The sequence below is a fragment of the Nerophis ophidion genome, linkage group LG17 (assembly GCF_033978795.1).
Source record: "Nerophis ophidion isolate RoL-2023_Sa linkage group LG17, RoL_Noph_v1.0, whole genome shotgun sequence".
In the NCBI taxonomy this organism is placed as follows: Eukaryota; Metazoa; Chordata; class Actinopteri; order Syngnathiformes; family Syngnathidae; genus Nerophis; species Nerophis ophidion.
The window spans coordinates 51,167,366-51,186,097 of NC_084627.1; the positions used below are offsets into that span (position 1 = coordinate 51,167,366).

At 39.2% G+C, this 18,732-nt stretch overlaps 1 protein-coding gene and 1 long non-coding RNA gene across 2 annotated transcripts in view; one reads left to right on the forward strand and one right to left on the reverse strand.

Annotated features, from left to right (window-relative positions):
* The window catches only part of vldlr (very low density lipoprotein receptor), a 43,358-nt gene extending 34,244 nt beyond the window's left edge, over nucleotides 1-9,114 (reverse strand). The window contains exons 1-4 of the mRNA XM_061877155.1: nucleotides 8,985-9,114; nucleotides 2,164-2,283; nucleotides 1,902-2,024; nucleotides 160-282 (exon numbers count right to left, since the gene is read on the reverse strand). Of these exons, the coding sequence (XP_061733139.1) occupies nucleotides 160-282; nucleotides 1,902-2,024; nucleotides 2,164-2,283; nucleotides 8,985-9,054 (436 nt within the window). The 5' untranslated portion in view covers nucleotides 9,055-9,114. The remainder of the gene's footprint in view (nucleotides 1-159; nucleotides 283-1,901; nucleotides 2,025-2,163; nucleotides 2,284-8,984) is intronic.
* Nucleotides 8,699-17,142, forward strand: LOC133536535 (uncharacterized). Its single transcript, XR_009802480.1, has 2 exons — nucleotides 8,699-8,911; nucleotides 16,695-17,142. It is a non-coding gene; the product is annotated as an uncharacterized LOC133536535 (long non-coding RNA).
* Nucleotides 17,143-18,732: the final 1,590 nt, after the last annotated feature.

Here is an 18,732-nt window from a genome sequence, read left to right on the forward strand (position 1 = left end):
AGAACTACTGAGTGAATGACCTCCAGCACAATTGTTTCTTTGCATAACTCCATAATTAATGCTTGTCCATAGTTCCAGAAATAATCTGAAGAAATGTAAACAGTATATTCAAAAGACATGGCCCCCCAATGGTGCAGATATTTAGAAGCCTTCACTTACCACAGCCAACTTCATCCTCTCCATTGTGACAGTCTTTCTCACCATCACATTTCCAGAAGTTGGGGATACACTGAGTGGTGCCGGCTCCGCAGCTCAACTCATTCAAACGGCATGTTCGCATGTCTGCATGAGTACAAAAACCCAGGAACTTTAAATCATTTTTTTTCTCAGCAGTTTGTGTTGTCATAACTTTGATTTAAATGATACTCTTCAAAGACATTGCATTGGGACAACAGGTGATTATTGAAATAGATACAGTAGAGTTGCACTCAATATTATTGAATCCTACATTGAAACCTTTTATTACTCCTGCCAGGAAGTTGATTTTATTGAGAGTTAGAAACATAACTCAAAATTATGGACACATTTTCATTAAGCCTTCAGAAAATGTATGAAATTGGATAAAATAGTTTTAAGATTTTGGGCCTCATCTGGATTATTTCTACTACTATCTTTCATTTACATTACCAGCCTCGTTTCCCGGTTTATTTCTTCTGCTATAGAGAGTGAAATGTCAGAAATGAGGTAAGGAACAGATGATTACATTTCAGGGGTGAGTCAGATGACGGTGTGGATTCACGACTATTGGGAGGAAGGGCCTGATGAAGCTCTGTGCTCTCAGATTGCTTCTCTCTTAATTATTTTGGAGGTGTATGTCACACAACAACACATCGGTGCAGCATCTGCTGGCCTCTCCACTATAGTAGCCAGGTTTCAATTTAGCTACTAATCATAAGGTTATCTACCACCAAAAAGCCCTGAAATAATTACACAAAAAAAATGTACTACATTAAATATAAGTTGGTTAAACATTAATTCATACTTGATGACCTAATTTTAAACACATTTACCCTACAAAAACAAGAATGTAAGCTTGTTGTAGAGCTATTAGAATTGTTTGGGTCAGAATTATTACTAAAAATCAATTCATTTTGCCAAGAATGGAACCGCAGAATAGAATAATGCTATGAAGAACAGTAGCTGTACACCTGTCTACAGTGCAGGTATGCTGACAACTCAATCACACAAAGAATTAGCAAGGCTAAGACTTTCAGGTGAACAAAGAAAGTTAAATGACAAATTATAACTGTTAAAGTATTAAGTGATGTTTAAAATTATTGATCGAATCCACAAACTTGAGTATAGATCAGTAATGGAAAAAAATACTGGTTGATTGGGTAAAACTGATGGAATAGAAAATACTTTATTGATCCATTCAGCACCACAGTTCGCTCACAATAAACAATACATAATGTATGAATAATATAAATATATTCAACATTTAAGTGCAGTATGAATTATACAGTCTGATGGCTGTCAGCATGAAGGACCTCCTGTGTGGTTCTGTGTTACATTTAGGGAGTCTGAGCCTTCCACTGAATGTGCTCATCCTCTCTGCAAGGTCCGAGTGTGGTGGCTGATGAATGCATCAATGCAACAAAAGCAAAATGAAGGGAATCATTTCTCTACAACCAGGTGCTCTGTCGATTCAGTTTCACTTGTGATGTCAAAAATGTCACCAATGGGGACTTGATAATCAATTATATATAAGAATTAAATCAAATTGCTAATTTTCCCAATTAAAAAAGGACATTTGTTCAAATGTCCATTCGTATAATATAAAGTGCATCAAAACGTGACATAAAAGTGAATACGAGTCTTTGTGTTAAGTCATCCATTCTTTGTGTCCAGTTAGCAAAATGTATTTAGAATTTGTGGAAGGAAGCAAAATCTGTACTTACGGCAGATTTCTACGCTCTCGTCTGAGCCGTCCTCGCAGTCTGGCTCCCCATCGCAGTGCCATCGCTTTGGAACACACTGACCATTGCTGCATACAAAGTCAGACGCTGGACAGACCTTTTTAACTGCCGTGCCAGAGAAGAGACAGGCAATCGTTCAGAGGGACAAAAGTTGACAAGGTAACACAAAGGCGAGACAATATTTCCATAACTTCCCAATAAATACAAAAATGGACATAGATAGTATTAACTTTGACAGAGTTACCACATGAACGTTCATCGCTGCCATCAACACAGTCCTCGTCTCCATCGCACTTCCAAACAGATGTGATGCAGCGTCCATTCTCACACTGAAACTGGTTGGCCTCACATTCTGTCTTACTTCCTGCAGACAAAACAGAAGATTAGAAAATAAGCTTTACACAAAGAATTAATTAGAGTCCTATGCTAATCAGTTTTTGTTTTTTTTACAAATTGTTTTTATTTATATATTATATTTATATTATATTATTTACACGTTCAGTATTTAACCATGTGTGCTTTTCATGGAATCAATAAAATGTCCATTGTTGAATGCAAAAACATACATTTTTGTGATATTTTGCATTTAATAAGTGTTTTTATTGGCCATTACTGCTAACGTGAAAATCATAGGGCCCGTGTGAGTTTTAAATAAACATAACAGCAGGATTCTAATACCTCAGGAATCTAAAAGTCTTGTTTGTCTACCATGGGCCACCGTACTCACAGCATCACTGTCCACAGCGAATGCATTAATCAAATTAACATTGAAGATGAATGTTTTTAAACCAGGGGTGTCAAACTCATTTTAGATCAGGGGCCACATGGAAAAAAAGATCTACTCCCTAGTGGGCTGGACTGGTAAAATCATGACATAACTTAAAAATAAAGACAACTTCAGATTGTTTTGTTGAAAAATAGAACAAAAACACTAAAATTGTACAAATCATAATGTTTGTGTTTACAATTACCTGTTGTGGCTAACAGTATATATATTGTCATTTATGTTTTCTGAATACATTATGTGATGTTTAACACTCAACTCATTGGTGTTAATGTTCAATCAAGATAAAGACAAAAAAATCAAAATACAGTATGTTATTTATTCATTTTCCTCAACTGATGAACTAATATGTGGTTTCTTTTGTACCTAAGTAGCATCATCTACAAAGATACAAAGAGTGGCTATTGGAATATCCAGTGGACACATTTAGAACAGCAGTTTCAGGTCAAAAGTTTCAGGTCAATTTTTGTACTTGGATAAAACCTGTTGGCGGGTCTGATCCGGCCCACGGGTCGTACGTTTGAATCCCTGATCCAAAGTGGTATTTGGTCAAAGTTTTCATTTGCCAACTGGAACTAATACACTTTGCAGCACAAGTCATGTAGTGAACATACTCACAAAATATTGTTAATTTCAGGATGAAGACCAAATGTACTACAACATTGACAAAATAATTAATCTGACATTCTCTGCACTTTTAGATGCATTTTGTCTGTTTTGGTACCTTTTTTTTCTTTTAAACCACAACTTTCTATTCTCTAACAAAGAGCAGAAAGGCAAAATTAAAACTGTCCTTCAGTTAGAAAACAGTCATACTTTGTGAAAAAACAATGTTACATTTGATAATGTAGCCTTTCAGCTCCTTGTTAGAACAAAGTTGTGCAAAAAGTAGACAAACTGTTAGATTTGTGCATTCAAAAGTTTAGGGAAGGTCAAATTAAGTTCAAAGTAGTTTTTTCCATTCCATTGTGAAATTTCAATGAAAGCTGAATATCCTTAACTTTTTTTTTTAAGGAGTAATGTAGCTGAAATTTTAAGTTTATTTACATGTGTTCCCTGTTTGAGTACACAGCTGGTATTTTTTAAACTAAAAATCAAGAATCAAATGTCTAAACTTATTTTTGCAGCAAGTGTCTGCCTGCCACAGTCGATGTGACAATGACTAAAGAGCTTAGAATAACTCCATTTGACCTTGATTCTTGCTTTAGGCCAGCGCTTCTCAAATAGTTTCTTTTGCGGCCCCCTAAGAAGAAGAACATATCAGCCCCCCCCCACATACTCTCCACCGTCACAATAGTATAATTTGTCTATAATATTGTTATAACTATACCTCTGCATAACATTGTAAGCTTATTAACATTAAAAAGGATCCAACACACCAGTCTTTCCTTGGTTACAGTAAAGCCAAGTGTTACATGCGCTTCATCACATTGTGGGGGGGGGGGGGCATGTTCCACGAGGTCACACGTGTCCCCCTCTGGCATCACATCACGCCCACTTCACTATTTGAGAAGGACTGTTTTAGGCCAAACAATATTCATGGGGATAAATGAGTTATTTCATACTTTTAAACTGTATTCTCAAAAGCAAGTAAAATAAAATGACAAGCTGAAGAAAAGGTTCCAGTCAATCACCTTAAAGCCTACAAAGTAGCACAACTTCAGCACTTCCCTGCTGGTACATTGCAACCAAGTCATAATAAAAGAAGTTAATACATTATAATGCCAAGCGATATACATTTCCAACAAAAAAAGGCATGCAAGTGACAGCCAAGTTGGACAAAGTGCACAGATTGATTAAGCAGTTTACTCGTGACTTGCAAGAAACTGAACATTCAGCACGAAAAACCAAGTCTGACTATGACCAATACATTTCCTGGAAAAAAAGGAACTACACTTAATGCCAAGAAAGAAAACCAAGTTATTTCACAACAAAATACGTGCATCAACCTCATTAACAAAAAGAGACTGGGAAACATTTCTGAAATGTACAGCAAGCCACAACTAGCTGATAACACCTTGCTCACACGCACAAAAGAAGGTCATGTATGTTGCTTAATATAAACACCGTCGCACTGGAGGTCACGTTCATGTCATTTTACCCAGCAACAGAAACAGTGTTGTGCATTTCCCCTCCTTGAGTCCAGCACAACGCCCACTTCAGCAGCCAAGTGCACCCCCACAGCCAAGGATCTTGCAGGAGCTGTGGAGGGAAGCTCCATCCATTTTAATCAGGCCAACGTTGGTGACGTCGCTCTTGCTGCACGCCTTTTCAAAGAAATGTGTACAATTCTGATTTGCGAGTGGGTACGTTTGTCCTGGCAGAAAAAGAGGTGGGTATGTGAAGAGTGTATGCCCAGTAGAAGCTTTGATAACATTTGTGCACTACTAAACCTATTTGGGTGTCAATGTTTACACCAACAACCATACAAATTAAAAAAGAAACAAGATAAAATAAGTCAATATTTTAAGTAAATAATGAAAAACAAACCTATTAAAACGTCAGAATGTTTCAAAAGTAGACACTTTAAATAAGAGACATGACTTGGGCACATTCCATTGGAGAGAAACCAGTTAGACCCAAGATTACAAAACTTTTCTACACACAATGGCATGAATACAAGGTAAAAAAAACACCGACTTACAAAATACTTAAAGTATTAAACCTTCATATACAATTTAGACATCAGTGATATGTAAACCAGCAATAAATAAATACTTATAGTTTGTATTTATAATTAAATAGCCAAACTAGTTCACCACAATTGCTATCTTTCTATGGTTTAAGTTGATTTCAAACATGCAGACAATTGCAAAATGATACATCACAATATTTAGTTTCCATTTCTAACATGCTTGAAAAGGAGTAGGAAAAAGCAGAGTTAAAAAAAAGAAGTTTTATTCCACAGCGATTGCTAACACCTTTGTTCACTTCCGGTTGTCAATTTGTACAAAATTAGGAATATGCCTTTTATTCACAATCTACTAAGAACAAGTTTTTCTTTATGCATTCTAAATAGTAAATAAATGCAATAAAAGGTACGCTTACAATGCAGCTAATTGGAGTCGCTCTATTCTCCCTATAAAAGCCTTAAAAATAATAAAAAGACTTCCATTAGGTTGTGTATACGTGCTGCAAATGTACATGTAATGTTGTGAAAGGCAAATTTATATCATTGAGCAGTTATGTATTTCACTCATTTTAAGCACACCTGGTGCATTCATCTCAAAATGCATCATTACATCCGCTTTACTCCCTCATCACCACTGATTATCACTGCAGATTTCATGAGCCAACAAAAATAATCAAACACTAACTGTACAACGTCTGCTGTAATTTAGACGTCGATTGAGAGAAACTTGTAATAATCAAGACGGGGGGAACCAAAAATCTGTCTCATTCTCGCCATTTACGGATTTAAATTGGCTGTCAAAGTGTACCAACTTGTCAAATACTTCATCTTTCTACTATCCAGGTGAGAGACATGTTCATTATCTACAATAAACTTCCACAAGCAAAGGAAACAGTTTGCCACTCAATGTCAATATAGGAAAATATGCTCTGTGATATTGTAATAAAAAAATAAACCTTTCATTATATAAAACAGGAGTAGGGAACCTAAGGATCACGAGACAGATTTAACTCTTGACGACTATTTGGCTCTCAGAAACCTCTCAGCTGACATTACTTAACACAACAAGTAATGAATAATTACACTGGAAATAACAGTTAAAAATAACGTTCAAATTATAAAACTTTCTCATGCATTTTATTCCATCCATCCTTTTTCTACCGCGCCTGTTCCAGGTTGCTAGTGGCTCAGTCAACCCCAGCAGTCTTTTGGGGTACAGGAGGGTCGCATTAATGAAAGAAGAACTTTATTTATAATTGATTGGCTTCAGAATAACAATGTTATTAAAAGAATAAGACTTTTAACACCCTAAAAATGTTTGTCTTACTTAAAAATGCAAACATTGTTTTCAGTGTTAGAACAAATATTAAATGGCTCTTATGGAAATACATTTTACAATATTTGGGTTTCATGGCTCTCTAAGCCAAAAAGGTTCCTGACCCCTGATATAAAACATGCATCACACCCTTATGGCTCATCGCTTGTGTTCTGAGGTGTCAACTCCCTGCTAAGCAAAGATCTATCTTGTCATGCAGACAGTCAACAATAATGACAAAAGGTGAAACTAACCACAGTTGTGTTAATTATTGGAAAAAGATGAATGTGTTAAGAAATGTGAAGGAGTCGTCGCCAGAAAAAAAGGTGGAAATAGGGCTTTGGAAAACCAGGAATTCTGGAAAAATCCTGGAATTGTTTTTAACTTGGAAAAAAGGGAAGTTTAAATTTCTAAAATGGTGGAATGTGTTAAAGGGGAACATTATCAGCAGACCTATGTAAGTGTCAATATATACCTTGATGGTGCACAAAAAACACCATCTATTTTTTTAATCGATTTCCGAACTCTAAATGGGTGAATTTTGGCGAATTAAACGCCTTTCTGTTTATCGCTCTTTTAGCGATGACGTCAGAATGTGACGTCACCGAGGTAACACACCCCCCATTTTCGACATTACAAACACCGGGTCTCAGCTCTGTTATTTTCCGTTTTTTCGACTATTTTTTGGAACCTTGGAGACATCATGCCTGGTGGGTGTGTTGTCGGAGGGTGTAACAACACTAACAGGGAGGGATTCAAGTTGCACCACTGGCCCCAAGATGCCAAAGTGTCTGCCGCCAGACCCCCATTGAATGTGCCAGAGTGTCTCCACATTTGACCGGCGATGCTAAGACAGACATGGCACAGAGATGTATGGATAACCTGCAGATGCATTTGCAACTATATTACGTTTCCTTCCACCCACATTTAATGCGAAAAAACACTTACCAAATTGACGGATTTAAGTTGCTCTGGATTTAAGTTTCCAAGATGCGAAAGTCCTGATCGTTTGGTCCACACATTTTACCGGCGATGCTAACGCAGCTATTCGGCCATGCTATGGCTATGAAGAGTGTCAATAGCTTCAGTTTCTTCTTCAATATTTTCATACTCCAACCATCTGTTTCAATACATGCGTAATCTATTGAATCGCTGAAATCCGAGTTTGAATCCGAGCTAATGTCGCTATATCTTGCTGTGGTATTCCCATTGTTTGTTTACATTGGCAGCACTGTGTGACGTCACGGGGAAATGAACAGTGTCTTCGCAGAGAGTCGAAAATAAGGCACTTTAAAGCTTTATTTAGGGATATTCCGAGACGGTAAAATTTTTGAAAAAACTTCAAAAAAATACAACAAGCCACTGGGAACTGATGTTTATTGTTTTTAACCCTTTTGAAATTGTGATAATGTTCCCCTTTAAAAGGTGGAATGGTATGAATAGGTTGAAAAATGCGGACCTTTGAAAAATGGCCGATTCATTTTGAATGGGAAATGACCCAAAAAAACTGGAATTCCTCAAAGGAAAGCCCGAAATTTCTTAAAAGTTTTAAGTGGGAACGGTTTGAATCGGGTGAAAAATGTGGAAGGTAGAATGCACCAAAATCCGAAGAAAGAAAAAAAAATGGATATATATAAAAATTATCATCAACTACCAATTAGTGGAATAGTACAATAATAATAATAAATGATACATTTATTTTGGTGTAGAAAACCATGTGTGAATGCTCCACAACATTCACACAATCAAAACAGTCTCCTTTAAAATGTTTACAGACGCTAAAGGCAAGCACGCTAATCCTGATTAGATCTAACTCACCTGTGCAGGTGACCTAAATGGTCTGCACCAGCAAGTGTTGACTGAAGTCAAGTTGGTGTCAACACGCTGCTGACCAACATCAAACGGATGTAGACAAAAAGGCCACCAAAATAAAAGCACACCAATTTAGGGCAAGAATACACGCTTTTATTTCTCGGCAAAGAGGAAACCGATTAACTGCAAATTTAAAGAAGTGAATACGTGACTGAAGCAGGCTCGTGCACGTGTTGCTTCACAAGCAGACAATTAGGCAGGTTTGAGATTATTTCAATATGTCGCTCGTGTTCAGACCGGAGGACAACACGACAACATTATTCTTTAAAGCAGGACAACATTATATTCCTCATTACAGGACAACATTATATTCCTCATTACAGGACAACACGCCGACATTATTCATCATGGCAGGAATATATGAAGCAGGGTTAGCGGCGTCAGGACAGGTGAGTCAGCTAACAGGGAGGCAGGGAGCAGGACAGGTGAGTCAGCTAACATGGAAACAGTCCACAGACTCACCTTGAAGGTGGCAGAAGTGCTGGAGGACGACGAGCAGCGGCAACATCGCGAAGGAGAAGGAGGCCACCATGGCGGAGGTGCGGGCGCGCGCGTGTCTACGTGCACGTGCGTGTGTGCTAAAAAAGCTGTCGCCGCCCCTGCAGTCTGTGCACGCGCCCAGCTCTTATATATGCAGGGACGCAAGACGTGCGCGCTCTCGCACCCACACTCGGACGCGCGCGCGTACCCAAGGCGGGGGGTGACGGTCACGCGCCTCGGCACCTGCGTTTCCTTAGCGACAGCCTCTGCTCATTTGCGGCACAAATATTTTCCGACATGACGCCGAGGTGAAATATTCCCTCTCTTAACTCTTGCATGTCCGCCATCACAGAAACACATCCATCCATTTTATACCGCTTATCCCCTTTGGGCTCTGGCGCCTGTCTCAGCTACAATCGGACGGAAGGTGGTGTACACCCTGGACAAGTCGCCACCTCATCACAGCATTTGCAAAACCTGACAAATTCAAATATTTTACACCAGTGGTCGTGAAATGTTGTCTGTGTGTCTGCGATGAGGGGCGACTTGTCCAGGGTGTACCCCGCCTTCAACCCGAATGCAGCTGAGGTAGGTTCCAGCAACCCCGAAAGGGACAAGCGGTAGAAAATGGTGGGTTGTCAAATGGGGGTTCTATGCACTAGAAAATGTTAGGTCATTTTGACAACCCAATTCATGGGTTATGAGTGTTGGGTCAAAGCGGGGTCAGCAACCTGCAGCCCTAGGACCACATGCGGTCCTAGGACCACATGCGGCCCTAGGACCACATGCGGCCCTAGGACCACATGCAGTCCTAGGACCACATGCAGTCCTAGGACCACATGCGGTTCTAGGACCACATGCAGCCCTAGGACCACATGCGGTTCTAGGACCACATGCAGTCCTAGGACCACATGTGGAACTAGGACCACATGCGGATCTAAGACCACATGTGGCCCTAGGACCACACGCGGAACCAGGACCACACGCGGCTATAGGACCACATGCGGATTTAGGACCACATGCAGGTCTAGGACCACATGCGGCTCTCAAGCGGCGCCCCAGTGGTTCCATGGAGCTTTTAAAAAAATGTAACTTAAACTTCCTTTTATTATTATTTAATTTTATTATTATTGTTTAAAAAAAAAAAGCATCCTTTTATTGTCATTGAAATGTGAACTTGACAGACAAGACAAGAACAACATTGCAGCATAAAAGAGCAATAAGGTGCAGATATAAATACATACATTACTGTACAGATACATATATTGCACTTAAGTTCAAGTAGCAATGATTGTCTCACACACACACACACACGCACACGCACACGCACACGCACACGCACACACCGGGTGTGGTGACATTTGTCCTCTGCATTTGACCCCTCCCCTTGTTCCCCCCTGGGAGGTGAGGTGAGGGGAGCAGTGAGCAGCAGCGGTGGCCACGCCCAGAATCACTTTTGGTGATTTAACCCCCAATTCCAACCTTGGCTCCCATCTTTATAGTCTTTGGTACGACTCGGCCGGGGTTTGAACTCCCAACCTACCCATCTCAGAGCGGACACTAACCACTAAGCCACTGAGCAGGCCCATCGTCTTCTGCTTATCCAAGGTCGGGTCACGGGGTCAGCAGCCTAAGTAGAGAAGCCCAGACTTCCCTCTCCCCAGCCCCTTGGTCCAGCTCCTCCCGGGAAAATCCCAAGGCGTTCCCAGGCCGGCCGGGAGACATAGTCTTCTCAACGTGTCCTGGGTCTTGCCGGTGGCCTCCAACCGGTTGGGTGGCATCCTGACCAGATTGTCTTTTATATTCCAGCGAGTTCATCTGTTTTTGGTGGGAATTGAGGGGATTTATTATGATGCATTCAAGAGTCTTCCAGCCTGAGGGAGGAAGCTGTTACAGAACCTGCAGGTTCTACCACGGAGACTGCGGAACCTCCTTCTAGAGTCCGGCAGGGAAAACAGTCCTTGGTGGTTGTGGGAGGAGTCTCTACAGACTTTCTGAGCCCTGGTCAGGCAGCGGCTTTTTGCAGTTTCCTGGATAGGAGGAAGAGGTGTTCCAAAGATCTTTTTTATGTATGGAAATGGGGAGAAAAAAAATGGGATGAAAAATATATTTTTTGTTGTGATGTGGTTTCTGTAGGAGGACAAGCAGGACACAAACCTTCCTTATTGTTAGAAAGCCCACTGTTTAAAATGGCGAGCACCCTTTTGTCCTACGAATTTCAGCGTCTCTTGAACTCACCGCTGTGTGGACTGCGACTCATCAGTTTGTTTACGTTCATGACTTTCTCCCACGCTGCCACAGAAAGACATCTTCTATGCCACTCCTTCTTTGTCTCACTTTGTCCACCAAACATTTTATACTGTACCGCACTTCGTTGATGTGATTGACTTGCTATGGAGTGCTAAGGCTAACATGCTATTTGACGCTAACATGCTATCCAGGCTAAATTTGGTCAATCCATGACTGCAAGCTAATCGATGCTAACATGCTACTGTATGTACGTATATCATCTTTATGCCTCGTTTGTAGCTTTATTTGAACTCAATTAATTTCCTTTACTTATGTCCTCCGTGTATTTAGTTTATTTGTCCATGTTTCATGACACATGAAGGGGAGGCCACGGGGAAGACCCAGGACACGTTGGGAAGACTATGTCTCCCGGCTGGCCTGGGAACACCTCGGGATCCCCCGGGAGGATCTGGACCAAGTAACTGGGGAGAGGAGCGTCTAGGCTTCTTTGCTTAGGCTGCTGCCCCCGCGACCCAACCTTGGATAAGTGGAAGAGGATGGATGGATGAACCATTTTTGGGTTGTTTTCAATGAGTAACTCATTTTTAGGTAAAACATGTGTTTTTTATTATTATTAAGAAGTTACTTTTTCCTTGAAGGGAATTTAATTATGATTATTCTCATTAACATAATTAATTAATGTCATTAACATAATTTACAATCACACATCTTATGTACATGAATGTATTTGAGCTTGTTGTATAAAACTACTAGTAAGGTCAGCAACACAACATGTTGAAAGCACCGTATTGGACTAACAATACAAAACAAAACAAAATCTATTTTAGATTGAGCTCTTGTTCTGTATTTTGTTTGTACTTCATCTTTTTATACTTTTTGGAGCTCTCTGCTCTTTTAGTCGAGCTTGTTGAAATAAAATCCTATGCCGGCATGCTTGGTCTTTGGGCTCCAACTGCACCATCACAGAAATGATGTCTGCTATAAAACGGTTATTTAATTCAATTTAATAATTAGTTGGTGCAGAAAAGAGTGTTTATCTTCATTTATCATTAGTTGGTGCAGAAAAGAGTGTTTATCTTCATTTATCATTAGTTGGTGCAAAAAGGAGTGTTTATCTTCATTTATCATTAGTTGGTGCAGAAAAGAGTGTTTATCTTCATTTATCATTAGTTGGTGCAAAAAGGAGTGTTTATCTTCATTTATCATTAGTTGGTGCAGAAAAGAGTGTTTATCTTCATTTATCATTAGTTGGTGCAAAAAGGAGTGTTTATCTTCATTTATCATTAGTTTGTGCAGAAAAGAGTGTTTATCTTCATTTATCATTAGTTGGTGCAGAAAAGAGTGTTTATCTTCATTTATCATTAGTTTGTGCAGAAAAGAGTGTTTATCTTCATTTATCATTAGTTGGTGCAGAAAAGAGTGTTTATCTTCATTTATCATTAGTTTGTGCAGAAAAGAGTGTTTATCTTCATTTATCATTAGTTGGTGCAAAAAGGAGTGTTTATCTTCATTTATCATTAGTTTGTGCAGAAAAGAGTGTTTATCTTCATTTATCATTAGTTGGTGCAGAAAAGAGTGTTTATCTTCATTTATCATTAGTTTGTGCAGAAAAGAGTGTTTATCTTCATTTATCATTAGTTGGTGCAGAAAAGAGTGTTTATCTTCATTTATCATTAGTTTGTGCAGAAAAGAGTGTTTATCTTCATTTATCATTAGTTGCTGCAGAAAAGAGTGTTTATCTTCATTTATCATTAGTTGGTGCAAAAAGGAGTGTTTATCTTCATTTATCATTAGTTGGTGCAGAAAAGAGTGTTTATCTTCATTTATCATTAGTTGGTGCAGAAAAGAGTGTTTATCTTCATTTATCATTAGTTGGTGCAGAAAAGAGTGTTTATCTTCATTTATCATTAGTTGGTGCAAAAAAGAGTGTTTATCTTCATTTATCATTAGTTGGTGCAGAAAAGAGTGTTTATCTTCATTTATCATTAGTTTGTGCAGAAAAGAGTGTTTATCTTCATTTATCATTAGTTGCTGCAGAAAAGAGTGTTTATCTTCATTTATCATTAGTTGGTGCAAAAAGGAGTGTTTATCTTCATTTATCATTAGTTGGTGCAGAAAAGAGTGTTTATCTTCATTTATCATTAGTTGGTGCAGAAAAGAGTGTTTATCTTCATTTATCATTAGTTGCTGCAGAAAAGAGTGTTTATCTTCATTTATCATTAGTTGGTGCAGAAAAGAGGGTTTATCTTCATTTATCATTAGTTGCTGCAGAAAAGAGTGTTTATCTTCATTTATCATTAGTTGGTGCAGAAAAGAGGGTTTATCTTCATTTATCGGCGTCACCAATTGAGATAAATCCATGTATGTTTACTGAGTTAGTTCATATTCCGCACTACTCAACATTGAATGTTGATTTTTCCCTTTGTAAACAATGAATGTATTGGAACCACGCACAGCTTTTATATTTTGTGCTTTTTAGTTCCTGAAACCATTCCTGAGCTCAGCAGTTTGATCATGAGGCCTCTGACTGGTTCAGTGGTTCCTCGCTGCCAGATTTCATAGACTCAGTTCTTATCAGAGGATGGAACCTCATCTTCCCCGATGGCTGAAGATATCCCCAAAGCTGCTTCTGTCCCAGATTTTATTTTACATTGCATGGAAAACACAATTCTGTTTGTGTTCCAATTCTCTTCAGATCTAATGGTGGATGATGATGGCAAATATTGAATCTGATGTTTGGTATACCAACATGCACATTAATAATACTATTCTGGTATACCAACATGCACATTAATAATACTATTCTGGTATACCAACATGCACATTAATAATACTATTCTGGTCTACCAACATGCACATTAATAATACTATTCTGGTATACCAACATGCACATTAATAATACTATTCTGGTATACCAACATGCACATTAATAATACTATTCTGGTATACCAACATGCACATTAATAATACTATTCTGGTATACCAACATGCACATTAATAATACTATTCTGGTATACCAACATGCACATTAATAATACTATTCTGGTATACCAACATGCACATTAATAATACTATTCTGGTATACCAACATGCACATTAATAATACTATTCTGGTATACCAACATGCACATTAATAATACTATTCTGGTATACCAACATGCACATTAATAATACTATTCTGGTATACCAACATGCACATTAATAATACTATTCTGGTATACCAACATGCACATTAATAATACTATTCTGGTATACCAACATGCACATTAATAATACTATTCTGGTATACCAACATGCACATTAATAATACTATTCTGGGACACTGGTCTGCCTTCTGTGGTGGAAAATGAAGTTTAGATTCCACTCAGTGATCCAATAAATGATTTGGTTCTGGACCTGCTGTCAGCAAACCAAAATGTTGAAAGGACATGAGACAAGTGAGACAAAGGAGGAGTGGCATAGAAGATGTCTTTCTGTGGCAGCGTGGGAGAAAGTCATGAATGTAAACAAACTGATGAGTTGCAGTCCACACAGCGGTGAGTTCAAGGGCTCCTGAAATTCGTAGGACAAATCGGCGCTCACCATTTTAAACAGTGGGTTTTCTAACAATAAGGAAGGTTTGTGTCCTGCTTGTCCTCCTACAGAAACCACATCACAACAAAAAATATATTTTTCATCCTATTTTTTTCTCCCCATTTCCATACATAAAAAAGATCTTTGGAACACCTCTTCCTCCTATCCAGGAAACTGCAAAAAGCCGCTGCCTGACCAGGGCTCAGAAAGTCTGTAGAGACTCCTCCCACAACCACCAAGGACTATTTCACTGCCAGACTCTAGAAGGAGGTTCCGCAGCCTATGTAGCAGAACCTCCAGGTTCCGTAACAGCTTCTTCCCTCAAACCATAAGACACTTGAACGCATCATAATAAGTCCCCTCAATTACTATTGGACCAAAATGACCAAAAACTAATCTGTTTGGAGTTGCAAAAAAAAAAAAAAATTACATTATAATGAAGGCCACACATGATTTAAATGTTTATATTAGCTATATAATATATATTTTTATTACTATTATTGTCTATTGTGAGCAAACTGTGGTGCTGACTTTCCCCCAGGGATCAATAAAGTACTTTCTATTCTATTTTAGCCTACTATCAAAATGACTGTCGCAGGTTGACGCAAATCTTCGTCAAGAGGAATGTTGAAATTTTACCGGCAAATTGATTGTACACTGGGTTCCACTCAATCCCACCGGGTTGAGTTTTTCCTTGCCCTGTTGTGGGATCTAAACAGAGTATGTCGTGGCTTGTGCAGCCCTTTGAGACACTTGTGATTTAGGGCTATATAAATAAACAGGTGACCACTTGTCCAGGGTTTACCCCACCTTCCGCCCGAATGCAGCTGAGATGGGCTCCAGCACCCCCTGTGACCCCAAACGGAACAAGCGGTAAAAAATGGATGGATGATTGATTGAAACACATTTTTACAACCTTGGAAAAGTTCAGTAACATGGAAGCTTCTCAGACGGGTGAAATAAGTCCTGAAAATGACTGGCATTAAGTGGCCAAAATACATCCATGTGTGTCCAAGTCTTCTAATGGATTTTATTACAATCTTTGCAAGCTGGTTAACATTTGCTGTGGTCTGGAACAACATGGCACACAATCAGAAATGCAGCCAATATTACATACTGATAATGTGTGATGAGACATGCAAATATGAATTAATTAGAGGGAGGACATAAGTAAAGGAAATGAAATAAGCTAAAATGTACCAACAAACGAGGCTTAATGTTTGGATCCCACTCTTCTGTTTGCTAGAAAAGGTGAAATAATGCAACAATCCGCCAATGTCTTTACTCTGGTCCAAGTTGCTCTGGACAACACCAGCACTCAAGTGTTTTTAGGATTTTTACTGAAAAGATGAACTGAACTCAGGGTCGGTCCTTAGCCCAATTGTGCCTTTGGCCAGCGGTAGAACTGCCCTGCTGTATAGCAACCTGCAGGTATTTTCCGCCCAGACTAGTTGTGTGCTAAAGAAGCACACAAATGATACCCCGTGCCTTCAACAAGAACAAGCTTGGTATAAGAAAAAAAAGAGACGACTATTGGTGTAATAATGAAAACAAATCAAACACAATCAAATGACATGACGTGAAATCATCAAATAGTGACGTTGCAACAATATTGACATGTTCAAAGTAGTGCCTTCTGCTGCAAGCTCGGCATGCACCTCCGCTAGAGCGTGCCGGGTCACGGTCCTGCTCGCTCTGCATGCGCCGGCAAAGCTGCAGGCAATCCATAATCAGTGCACCTGGTCTTAATGAAGACAGCCAGAATAAAGACCAGCGGACCCGAAGATCCAGTGCCGGAACGTAGTTCACTCCTCGTGGCTTCCCTCCTACATACTTGCTCTTTGTGACTTTCCTTCGTTTTACCCGCAGTGCTTCTCCTGTTTCCCGTGAACGAGCAGTGTGCCTCGACTTCCTTCTGGATTCCAGACTGCCTCCCTTGATCCTCGACCCCTGCTTGGACACGGAATCGGGGCTTCTCTCCAGCCCCAATTCTTGCTGTTATGTCGTCTCCTTCCCCCGCCGTACGTAACTCTTGTGTGCATTATCCTTTCCATCCTTAGTAACTGAGTCACTTTGTGGAACAATCAATAGTTTGTCCAAGTCTAAATTGTGAATTGTGTTAGCTTTTGCGGGAGAATATAAGTCAATACTACCATGCTTTTATTTTGAAGCTTACTTTGCACTGAACAGGAAGTCACTGTGTGCACACTTTACAATTAGTAACCAGATGACATAAAGCATATTGTCGGCTAATTACAATGTGAGTGTGATTGTGATCTCAATGTCTGCTTTTGGTTGATAAAATCCCAAAAAAGAATTTTCACTTCCAGTCTTCTTCCAATTCTATTCAAAATACTTCAGCACCAGAGACAGCGACACTTGCTGACTTCAGCTGGTAGCATCATCTCACTTGCTGGGAGGTACATACTGTACAGTAGTAGTAATAGTCATTTTCTTTTGGACATAGGGGGATCCATATCACAGAAAAAGAAACCATACAACCATAAAACCCAAATAAAAGAAATACAAGCAGAAATAATATAACAAACTTGTATAAAAATAACACAAATAAAAACACTCAACTACAGAGTACACTGACTTCTTGTCTGCGTATATATTCATTTTCTTCTTCCACTCCTGTCCTTGCACGCTACACCGCTAATAATAATAGATTTTATTTGTAAAAATCACTTTCCATTGAGCAAACAACCTCAAAGTGCTACAGTATATTAAAAAATAAAAATACAAAGTTAATAACCATTAAAAATTAGAACTAGCATGCATATATGTAAAAAAAAGTTTTTTTTTGAAAAAGAAGGGTTTCAAGTATTTTAAAAGCTTTCACAGTCTGTGGTGTCTTCAGGTGGTCGGGGAGTGCGTTCGACAGACTGGGAGCAGTGGAGCAGAAAGCCCGGTCTCCCATTGTTAGTAACTTGTTCACTACAACAAAGATGATGGAGAGAAGACGCTGCCGAAGGTGAGCCACGTAAATAAGAGAAAAAGGTGCATCCTGAAGCGTCAGAAAGCGGCTTGAAGATGATGTGTAAAACATCATCTGTGCAACATTTTCACCAAAAAACTACCATTACATGTTATGTTGACCACAAGGAAGTGTTTTACATTCAGAAAAAAAAATCCGGTGCTTCTTTTGTATGAAAAAAGACCTGAATAGACCCGCTCATGGATAGTGTGTCTTATAATCCGGAATGGGGGATTTGTAATATTAACTATGAAGGCTAAAACACTGAATATTGACAACATATGAACATCACACACCCTCTCCATTGACATATTTCACCATCAAGTGAAAAAACTGCCAAATATGAACGCGTAGGCTAAAAACCCCCACCAACAATCTGATAAATCACTAAGCCTTAGAACTTTGTTGTAAAAATCTCCTTCTACGTCTGAGTCTGACACCCACATTTCAGGCTCTGGAAACTGTGGAAACACTCGGTGGAAACACTCAGTGGAAACACTCGGTGGAAACGCTCCCCACCCACACTGCTTGGTGCCTCGTCTGAGCTGCTGTGATGTACGTTACCATAGCAACTAGTATATCATCTTGTAACTTATGGGTTATATAGTTCATGTGTGATGATCATTCATAATTTGCATACTTGATTTAATTGCTGATGAATTCATTTATTATTATGTACAGTTAAAAATAGTTCAAAGGGAATTGTGAGTGTGAATGTTGTCTGTCTGTGTTGGCCCTGCAATGTGGTGGCGACTTGTCCAGGGTGTACGCCGCCTTCCGCCCGAATGCAGCTGAGATAGGCTCCAGCGACCACCCGCGACCCCGAACGGGACAAGTGGTGGAAGATGGATGGATGGATGGAATTGATTTCATTTACACATGTACGGAATTTGATATTATTTGAGAAACACTGACACTGAAGTGAGT